The 26,008-nt window shown below is 47.3% G+C and overlaps 1 protein-coding gene across 2 annotated transcripts in view; it reads right to left on the reverse strand.

Annotated features, from left to right (window-relative positions):
• The window catches only part of LOC119966149 (dynein heavy chain 11, axonemal-like), a 622,669-nt gene that overhangs the window by 112,050 nt on the left and 484,611 nt on the right, over positions 1 to 26,008 (reverse strand). For both annotated transcript variants that reach the window (XM_038797431.1, XM_038797432.1), the window contains 3 exons: positions 20,779 to 20,952; positions 17,456 to 17,691; positions 17,207 to 17,329 (listed from right to left, as the gene is read on the reverse strand). In XM_038797431.1, the coding sequence (XP_038653359.1) occupies positions 17,207 to 17,329; positions 17,456 to 17,691; positions 20,779 to 20,952 (533 nt within the window). The remainder of the gene's footprint in view (positions 1 to 17,206; positions 17,330 to 17,455; positions 17,692 to 20,778; positions 20,953 to 26,008) is intronic.

Below are 26,008 nucleotides of genomic sequence, written 5' to 3' on the forward strand. Positions count from 1 at the left end.
AGGGATTCTCCACCCAATCATCAAATGCGAATTTAGCAATCGGAGAACCCCACCCTAAGTGTTGACACAGGGACTGAGTCGATGGACATCAACAACAACTAAATTGGCGCCTGTCCCGGAGCAATTCGTGATTTGTTAATGGGCTAACACCGGCACCATGTGGAACTCGATCGATTCTAACGAAAAACGGACTCCGATTTGCTGCCGCATTTTAGCACACCACTCCCCACACTCCCAGCCAACAAGATGGCAGCAGGAAGAGCGGCACCCGGGTTCACGGACACAGAATATTCTGGATGCCGTGGAGGAGAGACGGGACACACTATTCCATGGTAGGGAAGGAGGCTGCCGCAAGCCGCCGTGCACCGGGCCAGGGCGCCATGGGCCCCACCGTCAGGCCCGGATAGTAGTGCAGGAAAAAGCTGCATGACCTCTTCAGGGCGGCCAGGGCAAGGTGCCAATACTGTGCCCCGGCACCAATCCCTGTCCCACACACCCATAACTCCCCTCCCCCCTCCAAAGGGCAACCGAATCCCGTCCACCGGCAGTGTGCGGTGCTCCCCACACTGCACTACATGCCAATGCACATACCGCCCACCATGGCCGGGTGCCCTGTTCACAAAGGCCACCAGCTGCCCACCCACTGTGCTGTCCAACACTATGCATTTTCTGTTTACTCCCCCTGCCCCATCCCAGGAGAAGACAGTACATAACAAGAGAGAGAGAGGACTGGAGAGGGCCCACCAGACCTACGGCCCTCACCAACACGGAGCAGCAGACACTGGATTTGGTTGGTGGGCCCGGAGAGAGGGTAGTTGCTGAGACGGAGGTTGGCATCGATAACCAAGTGAGCCGCTGAGTTGCATTGTCCCTATGGCACATATGGCATGCATGGCATGACCCCCGCACCACCTGCCCCAGACAACTCCCCATCACGGCGGCACGGTAGCACAGTGGTTAGCACAGTTGCTTCACAGCGCCAGGTTCCCAGCTTGGATCACTGTCTGTGCGGAGTCTGCACGTTCTCCCCATGTCTGTGTGGGTTTCCTCAGAGTGCTTCGGTTTCCTCCCAGTCCAAAGATGTGCAGGTTAGTTGTAATGGCCATGCTAAATTAGCCTTGGGTTAGCTGGGGTAATGGGGAATGGGTGGAGGTGTGGGGCTTAAGCGGGGTGCTCTTTCCAAGAGTCGGTGCAGACTCGATGGGCCGAATGGCCTCCTTCTGCACTGTAAATTGTATGATTCTATGATCACCCCACCTCTCCCACACCACCCAACCTACGCTTCCACACCGCCACCACAAACCCTCACATTTCCAAATAGTAACGAGATGGTGGGGCAGGCAATAAACAAAGAAATAACTGATGCATGTAGAAATGGTACAGCAGTTATCATGGGGGATTTTAATCTACATGTCGATTGGTTTAACCAGGTCGGTCAAGGCAACCGTGAGGAGGAGTTTATAGAATGTATCCGCGATAGTTTCCTAGAACGGTATGTAATGGAACCTACGAGGGAACAAGCGGTCCTAGATCTTGTCCTGTGTAATGAGACAGGATTGATTCATGATCTCATAGTTAGGGATCCTCTCGGAAGGAGCGATCACAATATGGTGGAATTTAAAATACAGATGGAGGGTGAGAAAGTAAAATCAAATACTAGTGTTTTGTGTTTAAACAAAGGAGATTACAAGGGGATGAGAGAAGAACTAGCTAAGGTAGACTGGGAGCTAAGACTTTATGGTGGAACAGTTGAGGAACAGTGGAGAACCTTCCAAGCGATTTTTCACAGTGCTCAGCAAAGGTTTATACCAACAAAAAGGAAGGACGGAAGAAAGAGGGAAAATCGACCGTGGATATCTAAGGAAATAAGGGAGAGTATCAAATTGAAGGAAAAAGCATATAAAGTGGCAAAGATTGCTGGGAGATTAGAGGACTGGGAAATCTTTAGGGGGCAACAGAAAGCTACTAAAAAAGCTATAAAGAAGAGTAAGATAGAGTATGAGAATAAACTTGCTCAGAATATAAAAACAGACAGTAAAAGTTTTTACAAATATATAAGACAAAAAAGAGTGGCTAAGGTAAATATTGGTCCTTTAGAGGATGAGAAGGGAGTTTTAATAATGGGAAATGAGGAAATGGCTGAGGAACTGAACAGGTTTTTTGGGTAAGTCTTCACAGTGGAAGACACAAATAACATGCCAGCGACTGATAGAAATGAGGCTATGACAGGTGAGGACCTTGAGAGGATTGTTATCACTAAGGAGGGAGTGATGGGCAAGCTAATGGGGCTAAAGGTAGACAAGTCTCCTGGCCCTGATGGAATGCATCCCAGAGTGCTAAAAGAGATGGCTAGGGAAATTGCAGATGCACTAGTGATAATTTACCGAAATTCACTAGACTCTGGGGTGGTCCCGGTGGATTGGAAATTAGCAAACGTGACGCCACTGTTTAAAAAAGGAGGTAGGCAGAAAGCAGGAAATTATAGGCCAGTGAGTTTAACTTCGGTAATAGGGAAGATGCTGGAATCTATCATCAAGGAAGAAATTGCGAGGCATCTGGATAAAAATTGTCCCATTGGGCAGACGCAGCATGGGTTCGTTAAAGGCAGGTCATGCCTAACTAATTTAGTGGAATTTTTTGAGGACATTACCAGTGCAGTAGATAACGGGGAGCCGATGGATGTGGTATATCTGGATTTCCAGAAAGCCTTTGACAAGGTGCCACACAAAAGGTTGCTGCATAAGATAAAGATGCATGGCATTAAGGGTAAAGTAGTAGCATGGATAGAGGATTGGTTAATTAATAGAAAGCAAAGAGTTGGGATAAATGGGTGTTTCTCTGGTTGGCAATCAGTAGCTAGTGGTGTCCCTCAGGGATCCGTGTTGGGCCCACAATTGTTCACAATTTACATTGATGATTTGGAGTTGGGGACCAAGGGCAATGTGTCCAAGTTTGCAGATGACACTAAGATGAGTGGTAAAGCGAAAAGTGCAGAGGATACTGGAAGTCTGCAGTGGGATTTGGATAGGTTAAGTGAATGGGCTCGGGTCTGGCAGATGGAATACAATGTTGACAAATGTGAGGTTATCCATTTTGGTAGGAATAACAGCAAACGGGATTATTATTTAAACGATAAAATATTAAAGCATGCCGCTGTTCAGAGAGACTTGGGTGTGCTAGTGCATGAGTCACAGAAGGTTGGTTTACAAGTGCAGCAGGTGATTAAGAAGGCAAATGGAATTTTGTCCTTCATTGCTAGAGGGATGGAGTTTAAGACTAGGGAGGTTATGTTGCAATTGTATAAGGTGTTAGTGCGGCCACACCTGGAGTATTGTGTTCAGTTTTGGTCTCCTTACTTGAGAAAGGACGTACTGGCGCTGGAGGGTGTGCAGAGGAGATTCACTAGGTTAATCCCAGAGCTGAAGGGGTTGGATTATGAGGAGAGGTTGAGTAGACTGGGACTGTACTCTTTGGAATTTAGAAGGATGAGGGGGGATCTTATAGAAACATTTAAAATTATGAAGGGAATAGATAGGATAGATGCGGGCAGGTTGTTTCCACTGGCGGGTGACAGCAGAACTAGGGGGCATAGCCTCAAAATAAGGGGAAGTAGATTTAGGACTGGGTTTAGGAGGAACTTCTTCACCCAAAGGGTTGTGAATCTATGGAATTCCTTGCCCAGTGAAGCAGTTGAGGCTCCTTCATTACATGTTTTTAAGGTAAAGATAGATAGTTTTTTGAAGAATAAAGGGATTAAGGGTTATGGTGTTTGGGCCGGAAAGTGGAGCTGAGTCCACAAAAGATCAGCCATGATCTAATTGAATGGCGGAGCAGGCTCGAGGGGCCAGATGGCCTACTCCTGCTCCTAGTTCTTATGTTCTTCTTATGTTCTTATCCCCACCACCTCAACCCATGATCTAATCACGTGTCACGTCTTGTGTCTTGCAGAATCACGTGGTGAAAAGGTAGACCTCTCTGGTGGACCTCGACCCCAACTACAAGCGGATTCCAGTGAGGAGTCGGCAACGGACAGCGACATGAGCCACCAAATGCCAGCCTGAGACACCCCAGTCATTGCCAATCCTGGAGTCCCGCTCTCATCTCAACAAAGGTCTCCATGCTCGCGGCATGGGACTTTAGCGAAGTGGCTCCTGGGGCACTATCTGGTGAGTACCACACACGTGCTGTTGTAAATCAGGTGGAGGCAGGAATCTCCAAGGGGGCGGACAGACAGAGGACGGTTTGACTCCAGGGACCAGCTCAATCCAGGTGGGTCTCAGCCTTCTGGAAAGGGCGTCCCATTGATAATGGAGATGCAGACACAGAGCCAGGGACTACATGAGGAACTATCAGCAACCATCCAGCACCTTCAGGTGCAGCTGGAGGAGTCCAACTGCCTGCAGGGTCAGGAGGTGGTGCCAAAAATGCATGCCACCCAGGCTAACACCGCATGGGTGGCATCCATGGTGGAGGCTTGAGGTGAAGCCATGTGCCATGAGACAGGATGTCCAAGGCCTGGGGCACTCTGTGCGGGCAGTGGTCGAGGCACAGGGCAAGACTGCCCTGTCACAGGCAGCTATGTAGCTGGGCCACCTGGACACTGCAGCGGCGTTCCAGAGCTTGGTTTAGTCACAAGTGTTTATGGCTGAAGGCATCGCCAGCATTGCCCGGATGCTGGCTACCTGTGCCAGGCCTGGAGGCAAATGGCACATTTACTAAGTGATGTGGCACAGTCCCTGTGCTCCATGGCCTCCAGCATTGGCGACACCAAGGGAACCCCTGGAGTTCACTCCGGTCGCACATCGTCCCACGGGGGCCATCGGGCACTCCGAGGGAGAAGGAGGTGGCAGGGTCCATGCCGGTGACTCCTGTAGGGGAGGTGCCGGAACACCACAGCATTGCAGACTACCCCCTCCTGTCGTTGGCACATCCGATGGGCAGTGGGCAGAACAAGGTGGCACCACACCACTTCGGACTGACGAGCAACTGCCAGGCCCACCCAGGGTTGGTTGTTCCAGAGAATGGCCACTAAAGGGGACCCATGCCACAGGGCGGGATTATCAGCAGGCCGTGATCCACCCGTGAGGTACCGCCTGGGGATCTACCTAGATGGAGTGTTAGGGCCTATAAGGCCAGAAGGTTAGACACCAGTTACGTTGGCATGGGGGCAGCACACAGGATAGCGTTGGGGACGAGGGCAAAAACCTTTATAAAGATGTTCACATATTATTTTCAAAACAAACACCTGTGCACAAAAGTTCCAATCTGCCTCGGTGCTCTGTCAGAAGGGTGTGAGGGATTAGCTGGGCTGGCTGAAGAGGGGGCGCGGAGGATTTGGGGAGGGGGGGGGAACGCAGAGAAGATGGGTAGACAGTGGAGGCGATCACAGGCCGGGAGGGGACCCTGCCCCCCTCTCACAGCCCCAACCCCCATGCACCCCATCGCCGCAACCCCAAGGGTTTGGTGGGGCCATTGGGTGGAATGGCCAGCTCACATGCAGGGATCAACCAGGCAGATGGTGGAAAATGCTACCATGGGCAGGAGTCACATGTTGTGGAGCACCAGAGCTCACCGCAGAGCAGGTCGTCCATCCATGGACCAAACCCACTGTTGCTGCTAACCCAGGGCCCATACCCCATAGTGAGGTGGGCAGGACTCACAGGGGGTGGGTTGGGGTGCTGTTGAGGACGGATGGTCATGAGAGGGGTGGAGAGCGGGAGGTGGTTTGGGACGTTTGTGCCGTTGGCCAGACTCCCTGACCGGTGAACCTGGAGGCGATTGGAGCGCCCTGTGTGAGTTGGCCCTGGCGCACATGCTGGCGCAATATTGTGGTGGACGCAGCAGGCCACTACAACGTGGGACACTCTCCTAGCGCCATACTGGAGGACCCCTCCAGAGTGATCCAGGCACCTGAATCACATTTTTAGGATGCTGATGCACTGCTCGATCATGCCTCTGATCGCTGCATGGACGTCGTTACAGCGGGTCTCCGCTTCGGTCTGAGGTCTCTGGATAGGCAACATCAGCCACAACCACAGTGGATAACCCGTCCCCCAAGATCCAACCCCTCACCTGGGGATGTGCCTCGAAGGTGTCGGTACCGTTGAGTGTGGCGGCATGGATGCACCAGTGCACCGATTACTGTGACATTCCAGGTAGATCCTCACTCGGTGTCTGGAAGGACCCCATGGCGTCAAAGTTCAGGGCGACCTTCACTTTGATGGCCATCGGGGACGGGTGGCCTCCCCCACATCTCCGCGGTTCCAGTTGCGCCATCATCCTGCAGATATGCCGTACGGTTCCCCTGCTCAGCTGGAGTCTTCGACGGCATGCCCGGTCCGGCAGATCCATGAATGATAGGTGCCGCCGGTACACACGAGGCCTATTGTGGCGCCTCCTTCCAACCTCCACCTTGGCCTGTTGGGCAGCTGGTCAACTGGCTGCCTCCTGTTCCTCTGGAGCAGGCTCCGCTGTTGCAGGGTCCTCCTCGAGCAGCTCCTGCTCGTACAGACAAAGGGTCATCTGGACTCGAAACATTAGCTCTTTTCTCTCCCTTCAGATGCTGCCAGACCTGCTGAGATTTTCCAGCATTTTCTCTTTGGTTTCAGATGCCAGCATCCGCAGTAGTTTGCTTTTTTCCTGCTCGTACAGCCTCAGTGCATCCCCCAGGGCTGCGGCGGCCAGGGTAAAGGCAACCACGATATTCGTCTGACCCGCAATTCTCCGCCCAATCGCATTTCCTGATTCCGGCGTTGGCCGACAGAGAATCCTGCCTCATGGTTATACATGCAGATAAGGTTTTCTGTCTGCATATTCATTGCTGGAGCAGAAGAAGTGCTCTTTGAAATATAACATTATTGTTATGTCATAATTGGACCTCAGTGTTTTATCTGTGAAACTATAAATATAATGGGTAATTTTATGAATCTAATTTGCAACAGAGTGTGAATTTGTCAGAAATTAAGATGTGCATTAAACTTGCCTGATTCTCCCGTGCAAATTTATAACGAGTGAGAAACTGTACGATGAGATTCACCTTTCTTCACCAAATTTATCTTAGTACCTCTTTCTTCTCCTTGGAATTTCGTAGCTCACAGGCCTAAACAGTGACTTGACAAACATTGGACATTTTCTGTTTCGCCTAGCCACGTAATTCCCCTCAAGTCTGGAATCACTTTTACTTCACGTTTGCCTTTGTAATGTCTTTTCACTGCCTATCTGAAAGAGGTTTTGTAAGTTCTGCAGGACTTTGGCCAAACCTTTTAACTTAAAACAAACATCAGCAATCTATTCACTGCTTCCGTAGCAATAGTAAACATATCAGCCTCTTAAATTTTGCCGATAGTGGCCGCCATTTAACGGAAAAGTTTCCAAGTGTAATTTCAGTAGCGTTTGGCTGGGAGTTTCTCCACAGCTCTGACGGTGAGTTCCCCACCACTATCTAACCACACTTAAGTTACCTTTTCAGGCCCTGGGGTATTTCACTCCTGGCTGGCCCACACTTAGAATTTCTTTTATCACTGGATCGATCTCTGCCCCGATCTCTCAGTGACACACACACACACATGGGCATTACCCCCCACCCTTCTGATAAAATGAAAATCGCTTATTGTCACAAGTAGGCTGCAAATGAAGTTACTGTGGAAAGCCCCTAGTCGCCACATTCCGGCGCCTGTTCGGGGAGGCTGATATGGGAATCGAGCCGTGCTGCTGGCCTGCCTTGGTCTGCTTTCAAAGCCAGCAATTTAGCCCTGTCCCCTAAGTGAGGACATCGTAATATGGGGTTGCTGAGATTTTCAGGCCTTACCACGCCCCCTTCCAAGCGCTCTTCCTTTCCAGGACTCCCACTCTACAACCCCCTTCAACCTTTGCGAGGCCACTTCATACCTGTCCTTCCCCCCTCCATCCTTCATGCCCTCCTTTCGTAGGCATGGCCCCCATCAAGCTCCGACCCTTGGCAGTGCCAGGTTGGCACCTGTGCAGTTCCACCCTGGAAGTGCCCAGGTGCCAGGAGAGAGCCAGGGTGCCGTGTTCCTGACCACTCAGGGGCTGGCAAATGCCTGGGAGACCCCCTGGGTGCCGTTCCGAAGGCTTCCGGCTGGGGTCGCCTTGGGGAGGCTGATGGATTCCGGGAGCCAGTCAGATCCGGCATCAGCATAGTTAAGTGAGCTCTTAACTGAGCCCGTCCACAAATCGCAATGCCTCACAAGACCTGGTTAGATCTCGCAAGGTGTAACGGCTGTCGGGAAGCACCGGGGAGGCCTGTCCCGGCATCTCCAGCCGTGTCCCGCTTCGGTTCCAGCGGGACATGGCCAGTAGATCGCGCCCAGTATCTCGATCCCTTATTTTTATGTGCAGTCCTATAAATGTGGACATATGTCATCCAATTTACATTTAGATGTTAACCTCACTCCTATTCCAAAGAAACATTTGGTGTGGACGATTGTGGAAAAAGAGAGCATACAAGAAAGCAGGAAAGAAAATAAAGTGGAAAGCAGAAGATCAGCACGGAGGTTGGAAAGAACCTAGGAAACAATGGGAAAAGATACTTTAATCAGAGCTTGCGAGAAATGTAAAAAAGATCAGTGGTATTTATTTAAGCACAAAGCTATTTTCTACCCCTTTCCTTCCAAAGGTAACTTTAAGTAGTAATTTTGCTTAACCGTTTCTAGAGTACCTCACACCTAGTTAGTCCAATTATGTCACATCAGCAGCTGTGACAGACTGCCTGGAGATGATGAAATGTGAGCCTGCTTTGATAAATACTAAATAAATGTTCTATCTTATTTTTATGTGCACTTAATATTCACAGTTAAAGTATTGGTATGTCTGGGAGAAAGGTAAATGTATTCCTCCAAGCTTGTTAAATATACAATTATATTAATATACTTGATATTTCTTCTACATTAAAAAACCTACATTGAAACGAGTCAATTTCTCCACTTAATAGTTTTAGTTCAGTTTACTAAAGATATTTGTCGTTGACTAACTACAAATTAATGTGATATTATTCGGCTAAATTAACTGTGATTACTAAATAACTACTTGTGAAACACTTAGCAGGAAGTATTTGTATTTATTATTTAGTGAAGTAACACAATTGCAATGTTTCCATACTATTTTGGCAGCATTTTTGTTTTAGAAAGTACACAAGAAGCTATTCAGAGCCACATAGGAACACACAGCATAGTTCTAATAAAATTCAATAAACAAGGCTTGTAAACATGTAATCTATTAATCTCCTCTATATCTAGGCACAGGTTTGGTAGCATGTACCCCAAAACATAGAGAGACAATATAAAATAAGGGGTACAATTCTTAAGGAGGTGTCAGAGCAGAGGGACCTGGGTGTATATATGCATAGATAGGTCAAGGCAGCAGGACCAGTGGAGATAGCAGGTAAGAAAGCATATAGTATCCTGGGCTTTATTAATATGGGCTAAGGGTACAAGAGCACAAAGGTTATGCTGAACTTAGACCTCAGCTGGAGTATAGTGGACACTTCTGGGTGCCACACTTTGGAAGAATGTGAACACATTGGAGAGAGTGCAGAAGAGGTTTCCAAGAATGGTACCAGGAATACAAAACTTCAGGTATGAGGATAGATTGGAGAGGTTTGGACTGTTCTCCTTTGGAGGGATAGAGGGCAAAGAGGAGATTTGATAGAGGTGTTCAAATCATGAGGAAGCTAGACAAAGCAGGTGGGGAGAAACTGTTCCCCCTCGTAAAAGGATCAAGAATGAGAGGGCACAGATTTAAAGTAATTTACAAGAGAAGCAAACGTGTTGTGGAAAAAAACGTTTTTCACACAACGAGTGATTCGGGCCTAGAATGCACCGCCTGAAAATAGGGTGGAGGCAGGTTCAATCAAAGCATTCAAGAGGGTATTAGATGATTATTTGAATGGAAACAGTGTGCAGGGGTGCGGAGAAAAAGCAGAAGAATGGCATTAAGTCACAATGCTCATTTGGAGAGCTGGTGCAGGCAAGATGGGCAAAATAACTTCCTTCTGCTTCACAATTCTGTGAGTTCCATGCGGGTAAGAGGTAAGATAACGCAGAATAAGGTGCATATGATAGTGATGTACCGTCAATTCACCGAGAGACTGAGAGAGCGAGTGAACATTAGGCTTTATTAATCATGAACGTACCTAGCCAGAGTCGGTTGTACAGATGAGTGCCACCCACAGGTGGCCTGTCTATATATCGCCCCAGTGAGGGCGGAGCCAGAGGCGGAGCCCACCGGGGTTACAGCACAGGACCTGGAAGTAGCTTGTATCACCACTTCCAGGTCATAGGTTACAGTATCATACAGACAGCTCATGCATTAGATGAACACATTCACCACATTCACCCCCTGTTAAAAAAAATCATGTCCAGCGGGGGTGACGTGGGGTCATTACATATTCAGTCTATCTGGAGGCCGGATCGTTCTCTTAGACCTCCTCAGCTCTGGTGGTGCGGCAGGCACAGTTGTTGCAGGTGGTGACTCCAGGGGCATTGTGTCTGGAGCTTGAGCCTCAGTCCGGCATGTCGGAGACGGTTGGGGGCAGGCGGAGGGGGGGGGGGGGGGGGGGGGGGGGGGGGGGGGGGGGGGGGGGTGGTGGGGGTTGGTGGGTGGCGGCAGTGCCGGCACGGGGCAATACAGGAGATCAAGGGGGGGCGTACGGGGCGCTGGGGGTGGCGGTGGACAGCAGAGAGGGGGGCGTGTTGGCAGGGGAACCAGCTGGTGCCAGGTCTCGTAGGGAGACCGTATCTTGCCGTTTGTCCTGGTGCGCGATGTAGGTGTAGTGGGGGTTGGCGTGCAGCAGCTGGGCCGTCTCGACCAGGGGGTCGGTCTTATGGTTCCTCATGTGTCTCCAGAGAAGGACAGGTCCCGGAGTCGTCAGCCAAGATGGAAGCGAGACCCCGGAGATGGACTTCCTGGGGAAGGCAAACAAACGGTCGTGAGGGGTCTCGTTCGTGGCTATGCAGAGGAGCGACCTAATGGAGTGGAGGCCTTTGGGGAGGACCTCCTGCCAGCGGGAGGTCGGGAGACATCTAGACCTGAGGGCCAGAAGAACGGCCTTTCATACCGTTGCGTTCTCCCTCTCCACCTGCCCGTTTCCCTGCTGGTTATGGCTCGTAGTCCTGCTCGAGGCGATGCCTTTGATGAGCAGGTACTGATGTAGCTCATCGCTCATGAACGATGTGCCCCAGTTGCTGTGGACGTAGGTAGGGAAACCGAACAGTGTGAAGATGCTGTGCAGTGTCTTTATTACAGTGGCCGAGGTCATGTCGGGGCAGGGGACAGCGAAGGGGAAGCGGGAGTACTCATCAGTGACGGTGAGAAAGTATATATTAGAGTTGGTGGAGGGGAGGGGCCCTTTGAAGTCAATACTTAAGCGCTCAAAGGGCCGGGAGGCCTTTACCAGGCGGGCCTTGTCTGGCCGGTAGAAGTGCGGTTTGCACTCCGCGCAGACTTGGCAGTCCCTGGTCATGGCCTTGGCCTCCTCAGTGGGGAAGGGAAGATTGCGGGCCTTAATGAAGTGGGTAAGCCGGGTGACAGAGGTAATTGTGGATTGCCCAAAGTTGGTCATCTTGAGCGCTGGCGCATGTGCCGCGGGACAGGGCATCTGGGGGCTGGTTGAGCTTCCCAGGACGATAATTGATATCGTAGTTGTAGGTGGAGAGCTCGATCCTCCACCTCAAGATTTTGTCATTTTTTATTTTGTCCCATTGTGCGTTGTCAAACATGAAGGTGACCGACCGCTGGTCGGTGACGAGGGTGAACCTCCTACTGGCTAGGTAGTGCCTCCGGTGCCGCATGGCTTCCACTATGACTTATGCTTCCTTCTCGACCGCGGAGTGTCAAATTTCGGAAGCATGGAGGGTCCTAGAGAAGAATGCTACTGGCCGGCCCACCTGGTTGAGTGGGGCGGCCAGTGCGACGTCTGACGCATCATCTCTACCTGAAAGGGGATGGACTCGTCCACCGCGTGCATTGCGGCCTTGGTGATGTCGGCCTTGATGCAGCTGAAGGCCGAGCGGGCCTCATCCGTCAAGGGAAAAATGGTGGTTTGAATAAGTGGGTGGGCTTTGTCCGCATAGTTGGGGACCCACTGGGATAGTAGGAGAACAGCCACAGGCATCGTTTTAGGGCCTTGAGGCTGTGGGGAGGGGGGAGTTCTGTGAGGGGGCGCATACGGTCAGGGTTGGGCCCTAGGACTCTGTGCTCCACGACGTAGCTGAGGATGGCCAGCGCGGGTAGTGCGGAAGACGCACTTTTCTTTGTTTTATGTAAGGTTGAGGGATTGGGTGGCCTGGAGGACCTCTGAAGGTTGGCGTCATGGTCCTGCTGATCATGGCCGCAGATGGTCACATTGTCCAATTACGGGTATGTAGCCCGCAAACCGTACTGGTCCACCATTCGGTCCATCGTTCTCTGAAAGACTGAGACCCCGTTAGTGACACCGAAAGGGACTCTGAGGAAGTGGAAGTGTCGGCCGGCTGCTTCAAAAGCAGTGTAGTGGCGTTCTCCCGGGCGGATTGGGAGCTGGTGGTAGGCCGACTTCAGATCGACCGTGGAGAACACACAGTACTGCGCGATCTGGTTAACCATCTCCGCTATGCGGGGGAGGGGTATGCATCCAGTTGCGTGAACCGGTTAATTGTCTGGCTGTAGTCCACAACCATCCGATTCTTTTCCCCGGTCTGGATGACCACCATTTGCGCTCTCCAGGGGCTGTTGCTGGCCTTGATGATCCCTTCACTCAATAGTTGCTGGACCTCCGACTTGATAAACGTCATGTCCAGCGAACTGTACCGCCTGCTCCTGTTGGCTATGGGCTTACAGTAGGAAGTGAGGTTCGCAAAGAGCGAAGGGGTGGAGACCTTGAGGGTCGCGAGGCTGCATACTGTGGGGGGGGGGGGGGGGGCAAGGGTCCACCAAACTGTAGGGTCAGGCTTCGGTGATTATATTGGAAGTCCAATCCGAGCAGTTGGGGGGGGGGTCGCAGAGGTGGGGGAGGGCGTAGAGCTTAAAACAAGCGTACCCTGCGCCCTGAATCGTGAGATTGGCGATACAGTATCCCCGGATCTGAACTGAATGGGAACCGGAAGCAAGGTAGATTGTTTGGGAGGCTGGGAGGGAGCAGCGCCTTACCGTATCGGGATGGACAAAGCTCTCCGTGCTCCCGGAGTTGAAAAGGCAGGGGGACTTGTGCCCGTTGACCCGGACGACCATCATGGATTTCTTCAGCTGTTTTGGCTAAGACTGGTCGAGAGTGACTGCGCCCAGCTGCGGGTAGCCTATGTGGTCGGTGGAGTCACAAGATGGCGGCCCCCATGAGTCGCACATGTCGGGCTGGGGCGAAGATGGTGACCAAGATGGCCACCCCCATCGGTCGCACCTGTTGGTCGTGTTGGAGCCGGCGGCCAAGATGGCGGCCCCCACGAGTCGCACGAGGCTGATGATGCGTCTGAAGGGGGCGTTCCGGGCAGCCACGCAGCCCCATTGCGGGGTCTGCGGGCCTGCGAGTCCATGGGTCGGGCCTGGTGCGTTTTCGATTTCTGGGCCTTAGGTCGGCCCAGACAGATTCTAGTGAAGTGCCCCTTTTTCCCCACAGTCGCTGCATGTCACTGTGCGGGCTGGGCAATGCTGCTGGGGGTGTTGACCCTGACCGTAAAAGTAGCACTGCGGTTCCCCGGGCTGGGCTGGCAGGCGCACGGCGCAGGCCTGTGACGTTGTCGGGTCGCTGAGGCTCTGGTCGGCCACCTCTAATGAGGTAGCTAGCTTTACCGTGTCCCGCAGGCCAGAGGTCCCGTTTTCCAGCAGGCGCTGCCTGATACGGACCCCAGCCACGTAGGTGTCCCGGATCTGTGAGTTCATGCGTTCCTCCGCCGTCACATCTCGATAGCTGCAGTTCCTTGCGAGTAGAGTCAGGGTTTCCAGGTGCTCGTCCAGCGATTCTCCGGCACGTTGACGGCTAGTAGCGAGGAGGTGTCGGGGGAACACCTCGTTTACGGGCTTCATGAAATGAGCCTCGAGGATTGCGACCGCCGCCTCGTACGTGGCCGCTTTCTCGATCATTACTGAGATTCGATGGCTCACCCGAGCGTGGAGAAGCAGCTTGAGGGTCTCCGTGGGAGGCGTTGTGGAGGAGTCGAGGTAGGCCTCGAAGCATCAAAGCCAATGTTCGAATATCTCTTTGGCTTCTGACGCGCGCACATCGAGTTCGAGCTTGTCTGGCTTTAGAGCGGCTTCCATGGTGCTGTCTATGATTAATAAATTGATGTACCGTTAATTCACTGAGAAACTGAGAGAGCAAGTGACCATTAGGCTTTATTAATCATGAACTTACCTAGCCAGAGTTGGTTGTACAGATGAGTGACACCCACAGGTGGCCTGTCTATATATAGCCCCGGTGAGGGCGGAGCCCACCGGGGTTACAGTACAGGACCTGGAAGTAGCTCGTATCACCACTTCCAGGTCATAGGTTACAGTATCATACTGACAGCTCATGCATTAGGTGAATACATGCACCACAGATAGTTAACAGGAGGGTAATGTTTCATTGTGTGATTGGTTGGGTTCTAGGGGTGGAATTAGCTGGAACTGGCTGACAAGTCTCAGCAAGGTTTGAGGGGCCAGGTGGAGAGGATTAAACTGGGGATGGGGGTCAGACCAGGGGAGATAATGCCTCTGATTGGCACAGGGGGCCTCCAAGGGTCCCTTGGGGTCGGTATTAAGTCCACATCCTTTATTGACCTATATTAATGACCTTCTAATGGGCACAATTTCAGAATTTTCAGATGACACAGCACTTTCAAGTGTCGTGAACTATGAGAACGACTTCGACAGGCTGATCGAATGCGTGGACAAGTGTCAGATGAAGAGATTAATTTTGGTCGGGAGAATAAGAGACGAGACAATATAAAGGGGACAATTCTAAAATGAATGTAGGTCCAGAGTGACCTGGGGGTATATATACACAAACCATTGAAGGAGGCAGGGAAGGTTGAGAAAGTGGTTGATAAGGCAGATAGGGCCGATGTCCCAGGTTCGATCCCAGCCCTGGGTTACTTCCGTGTGGAGTTTGCCCGTGCTCCCCGTGTCTATGTGGATCTCACCCCCACAACCAAAAGATGTGCAAGGTAAGTGGATTGGCCACGCTAAATTGCCCCTTAATTTGGAATAAAAAATAACTGGATACTCTAAATTTATAAGCAAGAAAAAAAAAGATAAAGCAGACAGGATCATGAGCTTTGCAAATAGGGGCACTGCGTACAAAAGCAAGGAAGTAACAGTGAACCTGTATAGAGCCCTGGTTCTGCCTCAACTAGAGTATTGAGTCCAACTCTAGGCATCACACTTTGGGAAGGATGTGAAGATATTCAAGAGGATGCAGAAAAGATTTATGGGAACAGTTCCAGGGATGACTAACTTTAGTTACTTGGACAGATGAGAAGCTGGGAATGTTCTCCCTAGGGAACAGATTTGATAAGTGTAATGACCTCCAATTAGCATTATTGGTTGGCCAATTGGAGTATGAGCTCCCTCAATGATAGCTCATTGAGGGGGCCCATATAAGCACCTGTGTAGGCTTTGTGATCCAGTCTTAAGTTGACTGGAATGCTAGCAGCACTGTTTGGAGCTGCTCTTGTAAATAATTATTGGCAATAAATATTGGTGTGGTGACGGGACTCCTGCCTCTTGTGGATTATTACAATAAGATGTTTTCAAAATCATGAGGGATCTGGTCAGAGTGCAAAAGGGAAAAATAGTCCCTATTTGCAGAAGGGCCAGAGGTCACTGATTTAAAGTGAATAGCAAAAGAGCAATAGTGATATGAGGAACAGCGTTTTAACGCAGAAAGTGATTAAGGTCTGAAATGTCCTTACTGAAGGTGTGGTGGAGGTAGATTCAATCGAGGCCTTCACAAGAGATAATTATTTGAAGCAAAAAGAATTGCAGGGCTACAGGGAAAAGGTGGGGACCGAATTGCTCCTCCAGAGAGCCGGCATCAATACGACAGGCCAAATTACCTTCTGTACCATACAATTCTATGGTATTGTTACAGGTCCTTGTCGCCCATATGTGAATGTATTATAGAATCTCATTATAGAGTGCTCATTCACCGTCTGTAGCCTGTAAACTCTATCTCTTCCCAGTACACCCAGAAAACAAACCTATTCATAGCTCCGACAGTCTCATTTACTGATTTACCAGAAACCTACTTTATTTTTCATATCTCAAGGATGGTTAATAGAGTAATGTTTCCTAAAATGGGGATACGATGGGGAAGTGCACCAGAAATCCAGAGACCCAGGTTCATGCTCTGGGGACACAGGTTCAAAGACCACCATGGCAGCTGGTGAAACTTAAATTCAATAAAATCTGGAATATAAAGCTAGTCTCAGTAATGGTGACCATTGACATAAAAACCCAGCAGATTAACAAATGTCCTTCAGGGAAGGAGATCTGTAATCTTTATCCAGACTGGCCTCCATGTGACTCTAGATCCACAGCAATGTGGTTGACTCTTGACAGCCCTCTGAAATGGCCCAGCAGGTCACTCAGTTTCAAGGACAATCAGGGATGGGCAACAAATGCGGGCAGTGACGCTCTTCTGAGTTTGGGTTTCCCACAAGTGGAAGTCACATCCCTCCCCAGTTCCCAAAGCTATGAAAATGGATGTGTCGTAAATGGGGGCTGGATTTCCAGATCCAGTTGTTTTTAAAGGTCTCTGGAATCTCCACAACTAGGTGAAAAGCCGGCCCCTCGAGTGGGACTTAACCCACAACCACATGACTCAGAAGTGAGAGCTCTGCGAACATGGCTGGCATAGCCTCAATATCTGCTTCATTATGAAAACTTAGTATAGCTACTCGACCTGCTACACCTATGCTTTCATTGCTTTAACATGACTTTTGACTAATATTTCTATTGCAGGCACAATTTCACTGCTCTTCCCTTTTGGAAAACTTATCAAATTGCATGTTAAATGAAAAAGGGTAGGAACTTGCTGTAACTGGTCTCTGCCCCATTTACTTCTGCTTTACGCACAGGCAATAGACATATTGCAGGTAAAAAGCAGAGAGAAAAAAACCACATCAAATCGCAGATGTAAAATGGCAAACAAATAATAGCAGATGACGTGCTATGAGCTATTGTCTGATTATTACTAAGTAATTTAGTTGATCATTTATCCATCGAGAGCACTCACCTTCCCTTTTTAATCGTGTTTCGCCCAAGTACTGGATCGAGAACTGGATCAACGGTCTCCTCAAGGTTTTCAACCAGTATGGTATCACCACATGATAGTGCACGTTCAATGATGTCCAAGTAACTTAAAAAAAAATCAGAATGCACAGTTGGTGTTCAAATTAATTTGCAAGAACACTAAAATGAGCATGCTTCAATTAAAAACTTTTACAAAAAAGACAGCCATTTAAGATATCTTCAGACTATTTACCCTTTTTGTCCTATGCGTACAATTCTCAGCTCACTTCCATATTTGTTCCTAATCCACTTGATCCCTTGCTGCTGTGGATCAATCATGAGTGGCCAGCGTTCACAGTTGGTCAGAATGGTGGCATTTTCTGTAGACATCCTGTCACTGGGCAATCCTTCATTATTCCAGGTTGCAATTGTGGCATCGTCAGTCAGCATTGACGTAGGATCTAGGCCCTCTGTTATTGGTATGGAAACCTGAGAGATCAGTAAAGAAGTTGTACTTTTCAATACAAGCTTTTCCTTGATTGTTCTATTAGGTCATTAGTTTGCGCAGCAAGTTAGATTATTTTGATAGCAGTATTTTAATCAAGAAAGTGTCATACATCAAAAGTAGATCTCAAGGTTGTATTTGTGAAGGAACAGCATGAATCTCTCCATTTGCCTGCTCAGTTCACTGGGGTAACAATCCTACAATGGGCAGGAGAGGGCAGGGTAGAGTGGGTTAGGTTAAAATTTCAAAAATCTGAAACCATAACGCAACCTGCCTGGAATGTGCCCACTTCAGATTTTTCTCTATTATCATAGAATCATAGAATTTACAGTGCAGAAGGAAGCCATTCGGCCCATCGAGTCTGCACCGGCCCTTGGAAAGAGCACCCTACCTCCACCCTATCCCCGTAACCCCACCTGACCTTCTTGGACACTAAGGGCAATTTATCATGGCCAATGCACCTAACCTGCACATCTTTGGACTGTGGGAGGAAACTGGAGCATCCGGAGGAAACCCATGCAGGCACGGGGAGAACGTGCAAATTCCACACAGTCACCCGAGGTCGGAATTGAACCTGGGACCCTGGAGCGGTGAAGCAATAGTGCTAACCACTGTGCTACCGTGCTGCCCCAAATGTTAATGATGCTGCAAGTATATATTTTAAATATAACGAGCTGAGCTGGGCATTCCAGCACTTGGGAAACCTGGTGGCTGAAGGGAAATGAGAAAGACAGGAAATGAAAATGAAAATCGCTTATTGTCACAAGTAGGCTTCAAATAAAGTTACTGTGAAAAGCCCATCGTCGCCACATTCAGGCGCCTGTTCGGGGAGGCTGGTACGGGAATTGAACCCGCACTGCTATCCTTGGTCTTCTTTACAAGCCAGCTATTTAGCCCACTGTGCTAAACCAGCCCCAGCCCCAGGATTCACATGTTAAAGTCTTTCCAACATTGCTTATGCAGATGTGATGGAATGATGGACTTGTGCTGTATCCATTTAAGGTTATTCAGCACAAATGCCAGGAATTGATCTCCATGGCTTTCCTATCTCTTCTGAATGCCTCCTTGGCCCCTGTGGAACCATGTCATCTCTCCTCTTGTCCACCTCTAGCTCATGCTTGGTCCTGGAGCCCATTCTTTGCCTTGGTGTTTGATTTTCCTTGTTAAGAATTGCAGAAATAGTATTTGGCAGCAGCCTCCTCTTTAAGAAGATAAAGCTGGATGCACACTATGTTATTAGCAAATGCTGCTCGGCTCCCTGCTGATAACTGTTCACAGGCAATGTTTGGCCCCACAATCAGGTAAATGAGGGGGCAGCACCAAATTTATATGCTATCCACATTCACCTGAACAGGCGTGAGGAGGTTGGAAATTGTGGCCCCTACAGCTACAATTTTTAGTCCATAATATTTCATCAAAATAATGAAAAACATTGCTGATTTCTCTACAGCAAATGATTCATTTAAAAAAAAAAATCAGGTTAGTGTCAAGCGCTATAAACAAATTGCTCATCTGCTACAAAAGAGTCCAACTTATCTCTATCATTGCTGTATTAGGTTTGTTGTAGCTATACCCATTTTCTGGGATGGATATGGGGGAGATAGTGCTGCCAGGGGTGGAGCAAGACATCATTGAGATTGACCACTTTGTATTTTGTGTAAATATATATGTATATAGATAATCTATCCATTGTGAAAGTTGACTGAAAGTCTCTTTGCAGCAGAAGGCACAGCTCTGCAATGGTCTTTGTGCTGATTTGGAGCTGGAGCCTTCGAAGGGTTATCCTCAATCATTGCCAAGTAGGTGCACCCAGGGTTTGAAAATATGGATTTGTGACATGATAGATCTAAGCTGCTGACTCTGCTACAGATGTACCGATCACTGGCGTACCATCTTTTATCTTTAACCTTTTTAACCTCTTATGTTTTTATTATGGACATTAAAATAAACTCCCATTGTTAATTCAATATTGTCTCATCAAACAGGTTGAGATTCTGTAATGACCTGTTGGATGTCTCGTCACACCGTGGGAAGGAGTTGGAGTTTGAAAACAGAAGCTACTTGGCCAGTCCTTCCCTCTCTATGGATATTCTTGTTCTGCTGGTATTTATTTATGAATAGTTTTCTGGCCATCTTGTGGGCAATTTAGTTTTTGATTGCTTTTGTAATGACATAAATTAAATATACACGTGTAGATCAACCAAAATAGAATGACCTCCTCCCCCTGAGAAAGAAAAAAAGCAATAAAAGAACTATGTTTACATCTTAAGAACTCACTTTTCGTAATGCTTACCTATATGTGATCAGTTTAAACGGGTTCCACTAACAATCTGAAAAGCTTTCCATTTTGCTATTATTGCTCATCTTTATGAAGGGTTAATGGCGAATAAAGTATTGCACATTCTGCTGCAAATGCTGAGAATAAAATGACAACTCTAAACTGTAATCGTTTTCATATGCACAATGTGCCCTTCTGCATTTGAGCTGTAGCAACAACACAAGCATCTTACAGCTCTGCATTATATGATTTATCTTCTGAGCTAGTCAAATCATTGAAATAAAATGAACAGAATCACAAGAAATGTGAGATTGTAAATGCAAAGTATGTTGAGAAGCTGACTGTTAACTTGTGCCACTGGTTTCACTGTGGATTGTTTCTTCTTTCTCAAAGACACGTTTTCTTAATCGTGGCATCACCTCCATGAAATTCAAAATGAAAATTCACTTGAGTGACACATTCCTAACTGAAATGTATTAATTTTCTGCCGTGGTAAATAATAGTATCACTGACAATAATGGTGCCTGAGCTGGTTTAGCTCACTGAGCTAAATCGCTGACTTTTAAAGCAGACCAAGGCAGGCCAGCAGCACGGTTCGATTCCCGTACCAGCCTCCCCGGACAGGCACCGGAATGTGGCGACTAGGGGCTTTTCACAGTAACTTCATTGAAGCCTACTCGTGACAATAAGCGATTTTCATTTCATTTCATTTCACATAATTATCCGAAACAACTGAGGACATAGTTAAGAACTGGCAAAAGGAGTAGGTGGGAAGAGAGAAAAGAGAACAAACCTTCAATGATTTCAGAAAAGGAAGCCACATGCCCGCAACTAATTCCTGACGATATCCTTTGGTAAAGGATCCAACATATGACACAAAGGCAGCTGTCAGCAACACATCTCCACATAGCGTCCTTTCCTGAGCTTCAAAAAATTGGACCGAGTGAGCCCAGCGGACATTTTCTGACTAAGGAAATAAACAATTTTTTCAATTAATCTTAATGCAAACACAAATTGGTTTGATTTACTTCTTATTGAGATTGGTCAATTTGGAAAAGACATCAGAAAAAATGTAATACTAATAACTATTGGGGGGGGGGGCAGTTGGTTCAATGGTTAGCATGTGGATTCGACTAACGGCAATAGCATGGGGGATCGATTCCCATTCGGGGGAGGCAGACTTGGGACCTGGCTCCGCGCCCTACTTGCAATTAAAAAAAAATCACAGCAACTTGCCGTGGTTCAGTAAATTATTGCCAAGGACCTGCCCTCAGGCAGAAAACTCAACAAGATGAAGATTCAATTATTACAATTTTAATAGCAATTCTGAATCTGCATTCTTTTATTACTGGAGATCTCTTGAATGTTAACAACAAAATATTATGTTATTGGTGTAATATGTTGCTAATAACAATGCAATGATAAAAAATAACTCAACTGCACAATACACAGCTCAAAAAAATGTTAAAAACAGAACTACATTTCCACTATTATACAATATAACTTCATATATTTGTTGTATTAATCAACAATTACATAATTCTTCCTACCCCTTTTTACTAGGACGATACATTTAGTATCTGTAGGGTACATGCATTTTCATGTGTTGTAATGACAGTTCTCTACAGCTAACTTACTGTGAACTAATATGAAGCAGTCACATTTAACTGAGTGTGAAGTGATAGAAGATTGGATAGTATAACGTTACTGTATAACAGAACAGTACACTCGCACACAAATGCCTTCTTATAACATATCACAAAATCATTCAATAATGTCGGAATAGCTAAAGTCAATTTTCTAAAGCATTCAATTTCAAAATCATTCAATAATGTTGAAATTGCCGAAGTCAATTTTCTACAGCATTCAATTTCAACATTTTTAATAAAGGTGGATGTTAAAAGAATATTAATCGTTTCTCCAGGAATGAGTTCCACATAAAACTTGTTACGTGAAGTTGACAATATATGTATTCACCAAATGACCAAATTTAGCACAATTAAAAAAAAACTTCTGATTTCTGACTTCTATTCTGTATAAATATGTAACTAAGTTACAAGGCTATCCAGTCTTGTGTATACCTTTACCTCTCTTATTTCTGATAAGGTAATGAAAAATCTCTTCATAATGATGTATCTGTGACCAGCAATGAAATGTGGCTTTACAATTTTGCAGTGGATACAATTCAATTCTTGATTGTCCATTGTCAAACTGGTGACTGATCCCACATTCTTCTTCTTAGGCAGTCCTTCGGGATCTCTGCAAACCCCTCCACCCTTCGCTTTGCCTGAAGATGCCGTGCGGTCCGCCCGGTGAATAGAGAAGCCTTCAGGTTGTATGGCACAGTCCGGTGAGGCGGGGGTGAGCCATGTCTCTGTGAAACAGAGCACACAGCAGTCTCTTACTTCCCTGTGAGAGGTAAGTCTGGCGTTAAGTTCATCCAGCTTGTTTTCAATTGCTTGGACGTTTGCCAGGAGTATGCTGGGGAGAGGGGTCTTGAAACCGCGTTGCTTCAGTCTAACCTGCAGACCGCTGCGTTTCCCTCGCTTCCTCGGTCGGCGGCTGCTGCTGGATGATCCTGGGATCCGATGGGAGACGTCAGCCCTTGTGGAAGGTAGGTGGTTGCGTCTGGCGGGGTCCAGGGCGCTGTCCAGGTGGGCAATGTTCAATGAGGTGCTTAGATTTTGGTACGCTCCTTCTACTGTTTGCATTTGATCGCCACCTGGGTCTGATGAAGATGCTCAAAATAGTTGGCACCTTTGCGGATGCTTCTTCTCCAGTTTGGATGGTCTCAAACAAGAGGAGGTTCTCGTATATCCGTGGGGATGCTGCATTTTTTCATGGAGGTTTTGAGGACATTCTTAAAACGTTTCCTCTTCCCTCCTGGAAACTGTTTGTCGTGACAAAGCTCGGAGTAAAGAGCTTGTTTTGAGTCTTGTGTTAGGCATGATGTGATGGGCCCAACATGGCTGATTAGCATATCATCATACAGCAGCTGGAGCTTAGTGATGAATTTCTGCAGGCAGCCAATGTGAGAAGGATGCTCCACAATCCATCCCAGTTGATAGAGTTGATGGCCTTTGTGAGGTCAATGAAGACCATGAACAGAGTATGCTCTGCTCTTTGCATTTTCTTGGACTTGTCATACTGTGAAGATCATGCCCACTGTGCCTTTTGATGGGACAGAATCCACATTGTGACTCAAGTAGGAGCTCTTCAACCATGGGCGGAATGTAACTGGCAAAGACCTTCAAATACCCCTCTGTATATACTACAGTCAGTCTTGTATCCTTTTTGAAGATGGTCACAATTACGGAGTCTCCCCTCCTTCCCGATGAGAAAGATAAGGTCATTTATTCGTGCCAAGGGTACTTCTCTGCGGCATTATGTGAACTCTGCAGGATTGAGAATGCATGCTTGATTACCATAATACGGATGCACATCAGACAGCTTCACCCTGTGGCCTCCACGGCATTCTGTTTACCTAGTGTGCTATAATACCCTAGCACGTATGATGCATGCTTGGCTATGACTGGACTTTTTAAAGTCCTGAATTTCATCTAAATTAGGGATGCTTCTCATAATATGACTGGGGGCCTTGAGCGCCATTGTGGATATCCAGCAGCCATTCAAAACAGGTACTTCAAAACTAGTACATTTTTTTTTCATTGAAAAGCCATCTCAATCTAAGAAGCTCACCTATTCCTGAACCACACTTGTGCCTCTAAAGACTTCACTGTAAAAATAAAATTAGGGTGTTTTATGAGCAACCAGAAACCCTTCTATGGCTGCTGAAGGATGTACAATAAAGTGGTCCCATCAACTTGAAATTCCCTTTCTGCTGAACATTCCAATGATGCAATCCATGGACAAACAGCTGTCTCTTATGAAGCCTTCTTCTAAAGCAAATTATAGAACTGCAGAAGGTAAAATATTTTACATAATTTGCTTATTATAAAATGGATGCTCAAGAATGCATCTCCAGTAGGAAAGTAGATAAATATATGGGAACCTTGACAAAATATGTTCCTGACCCATTTCCCACTCATGCCTGTCCGAGTTCTCTCAAACTCATCTAGACATAAATGTTTTTTTTTTAGAATGATCAAAGCATGCCAGACTGAATGGATTTAAACTCAAGACAATCCATAATCAAAAAGAAAATATGATTATATAATCCGATGCATATAAACAGGGGTATAAGGGAAATAATGTGACATTAGGATGCATCCCATTGTAGACACAGAGGTTCACTGTAAGCTTCAGTCAGTTAGTGGGCCTTTTGCTTTTAGGTTAGAAGGCTGTGAATATTAAATGCAAGAGTTTTCTGAATAGCAATTAGACTTTGTGGTCTTAAAGGGGTACAGATTCACCTGATCAGCAGAATGACAACTCTGACATTGCTGGATATATATGACAAAAATGATGCAGTCACTATCATCAGTCATGTACTTAGGGGGTTTAACAGCAGAAATGTAGTTTATCTATGGTAGATCCATTGGATTTTATCAAGAAAAAATACTTACCATAATCACCTCATATTGAAGCTGGGTCCATAAACTAAACCCATAATTTGCCCCCCACACTATGTGAAAACTGCAAGATATTTTGATTGTTTTATCCACGTTGCTAGGGTAATGGAGATAGTCTTATACTTGTTATGATCTAGTTTCCCATAACACTATAAACAGCTGTAGATGACACCCTTACAGAATTAAGTACTGTCATTAAGTACTATTAAAGCTGCATGATCCACAATTTCTATTATCTTTCACTTCAGCATTACTCATTAAAATAATAAAATCTTTTTAAAAAAAAACTAAAAAGGAATCATAAACAGACCAAACTTTTTGTCTACTTTCACTTCATCACCAAACTTAATGTGACGGAAATTTGAACAATAAAATCTCGTACTTAATGAGTTTTGCTTTCCAGTGGGTTAAGAAAATGGATTTTGAATTGGTGATTTCGGTGTACGGCTTTGAGCGAGGGGGAAAATTAATTTGTGATGTTTAACCAAAGCTTCATTACTTTTAGTTCTATTACTTCTCCAAAGACTGTTGATTAACCCCAGACCTAGTCTTTGTTTGGTGCCTATTTATCCTCCATAATTCTGCACTATTGAACGTGCAGGAGCAGCTGACATTTTTGGAAAAAAAAGTTAGCTTAGAAATTTAATCATTCTAAAAATGGCATAAACTACAGCAGCACGGTAGCATTGTGGATAGCACAATCGCTTCACAGCTCCAGGGTCCCCGGTTCGATTCCGGCTTGGGTCACTGTCTGTGTGGAGTCTGCACATCCTCCCCGTGTGTGCGTGGGTTTCCTCCGGTTTCCTCCCACAGTCCAAAGATGTGCGGGTTAGGTGGATTGGCCATGATAAATTGCCCTTAGTGTCCAAAATTGCCCTTAGTGTTGGGTGGGGTTACTGAGTTATGGGGATGGGGTGGAGGTGTTAACCTTGAGTAGGGTGCTCTTTCCAAGAGCCAGTGCAGACTCGATGGGCCGAATGGCCTCCTTCTGCACTGTAAATCACATCCCTCCATCATCTCCACCTACTGCCACAATATCACATGCACCCCACCTACCTCCAATTCCCCCTTATAGTCCCCATGCCATCTCCAAAGCCAGCAACTCAGGATCTACCATGAACAAACCTCAGGGGCCATAAGGATATCAAAAAGATAAATTTACAACAATGTAATACAGCTCTCATTCCTACACAAGATGGTAAAAAGTCTCCCATTCACGAAATTCAATCAACAGGTTTTCAATCTTAAATAATCTCTTCTAAAAATAAACTTCTACTCAGACCCCACGGGCGGGATTCTCCCATACCCAGAGGGATGGGGGGTCTCGACGGGACGGAGTTGCATGAACCACTCCGGCGTCGGCCCGCCCCAAAAGGTGCGGAAAGGTGCGCCAGAGTGGTTTGCGCCCTGCCGGCCGGCGTGGAAGGCCTTTGGCACCACGCCAGCCGGGGCTGAAGGGACTCCACCGGCCAGCGCGGGTCCACGCATGCG

Source organism: Scyliorhinus canicula, chromosome 5, assembly GCF_902713615.1.
Source record: "Scyliorhinus canicula chromosome 5, sScyCan1.1, whole genome shotgun sequence".
Taxonomy (NCBI): Eukaryota; Metazoa; Chordata; class Chondrichthyes; order Carcharhiniformes; family Scyliorhinidae; genus Scyliorhinus; species Scyliorhinus canicula.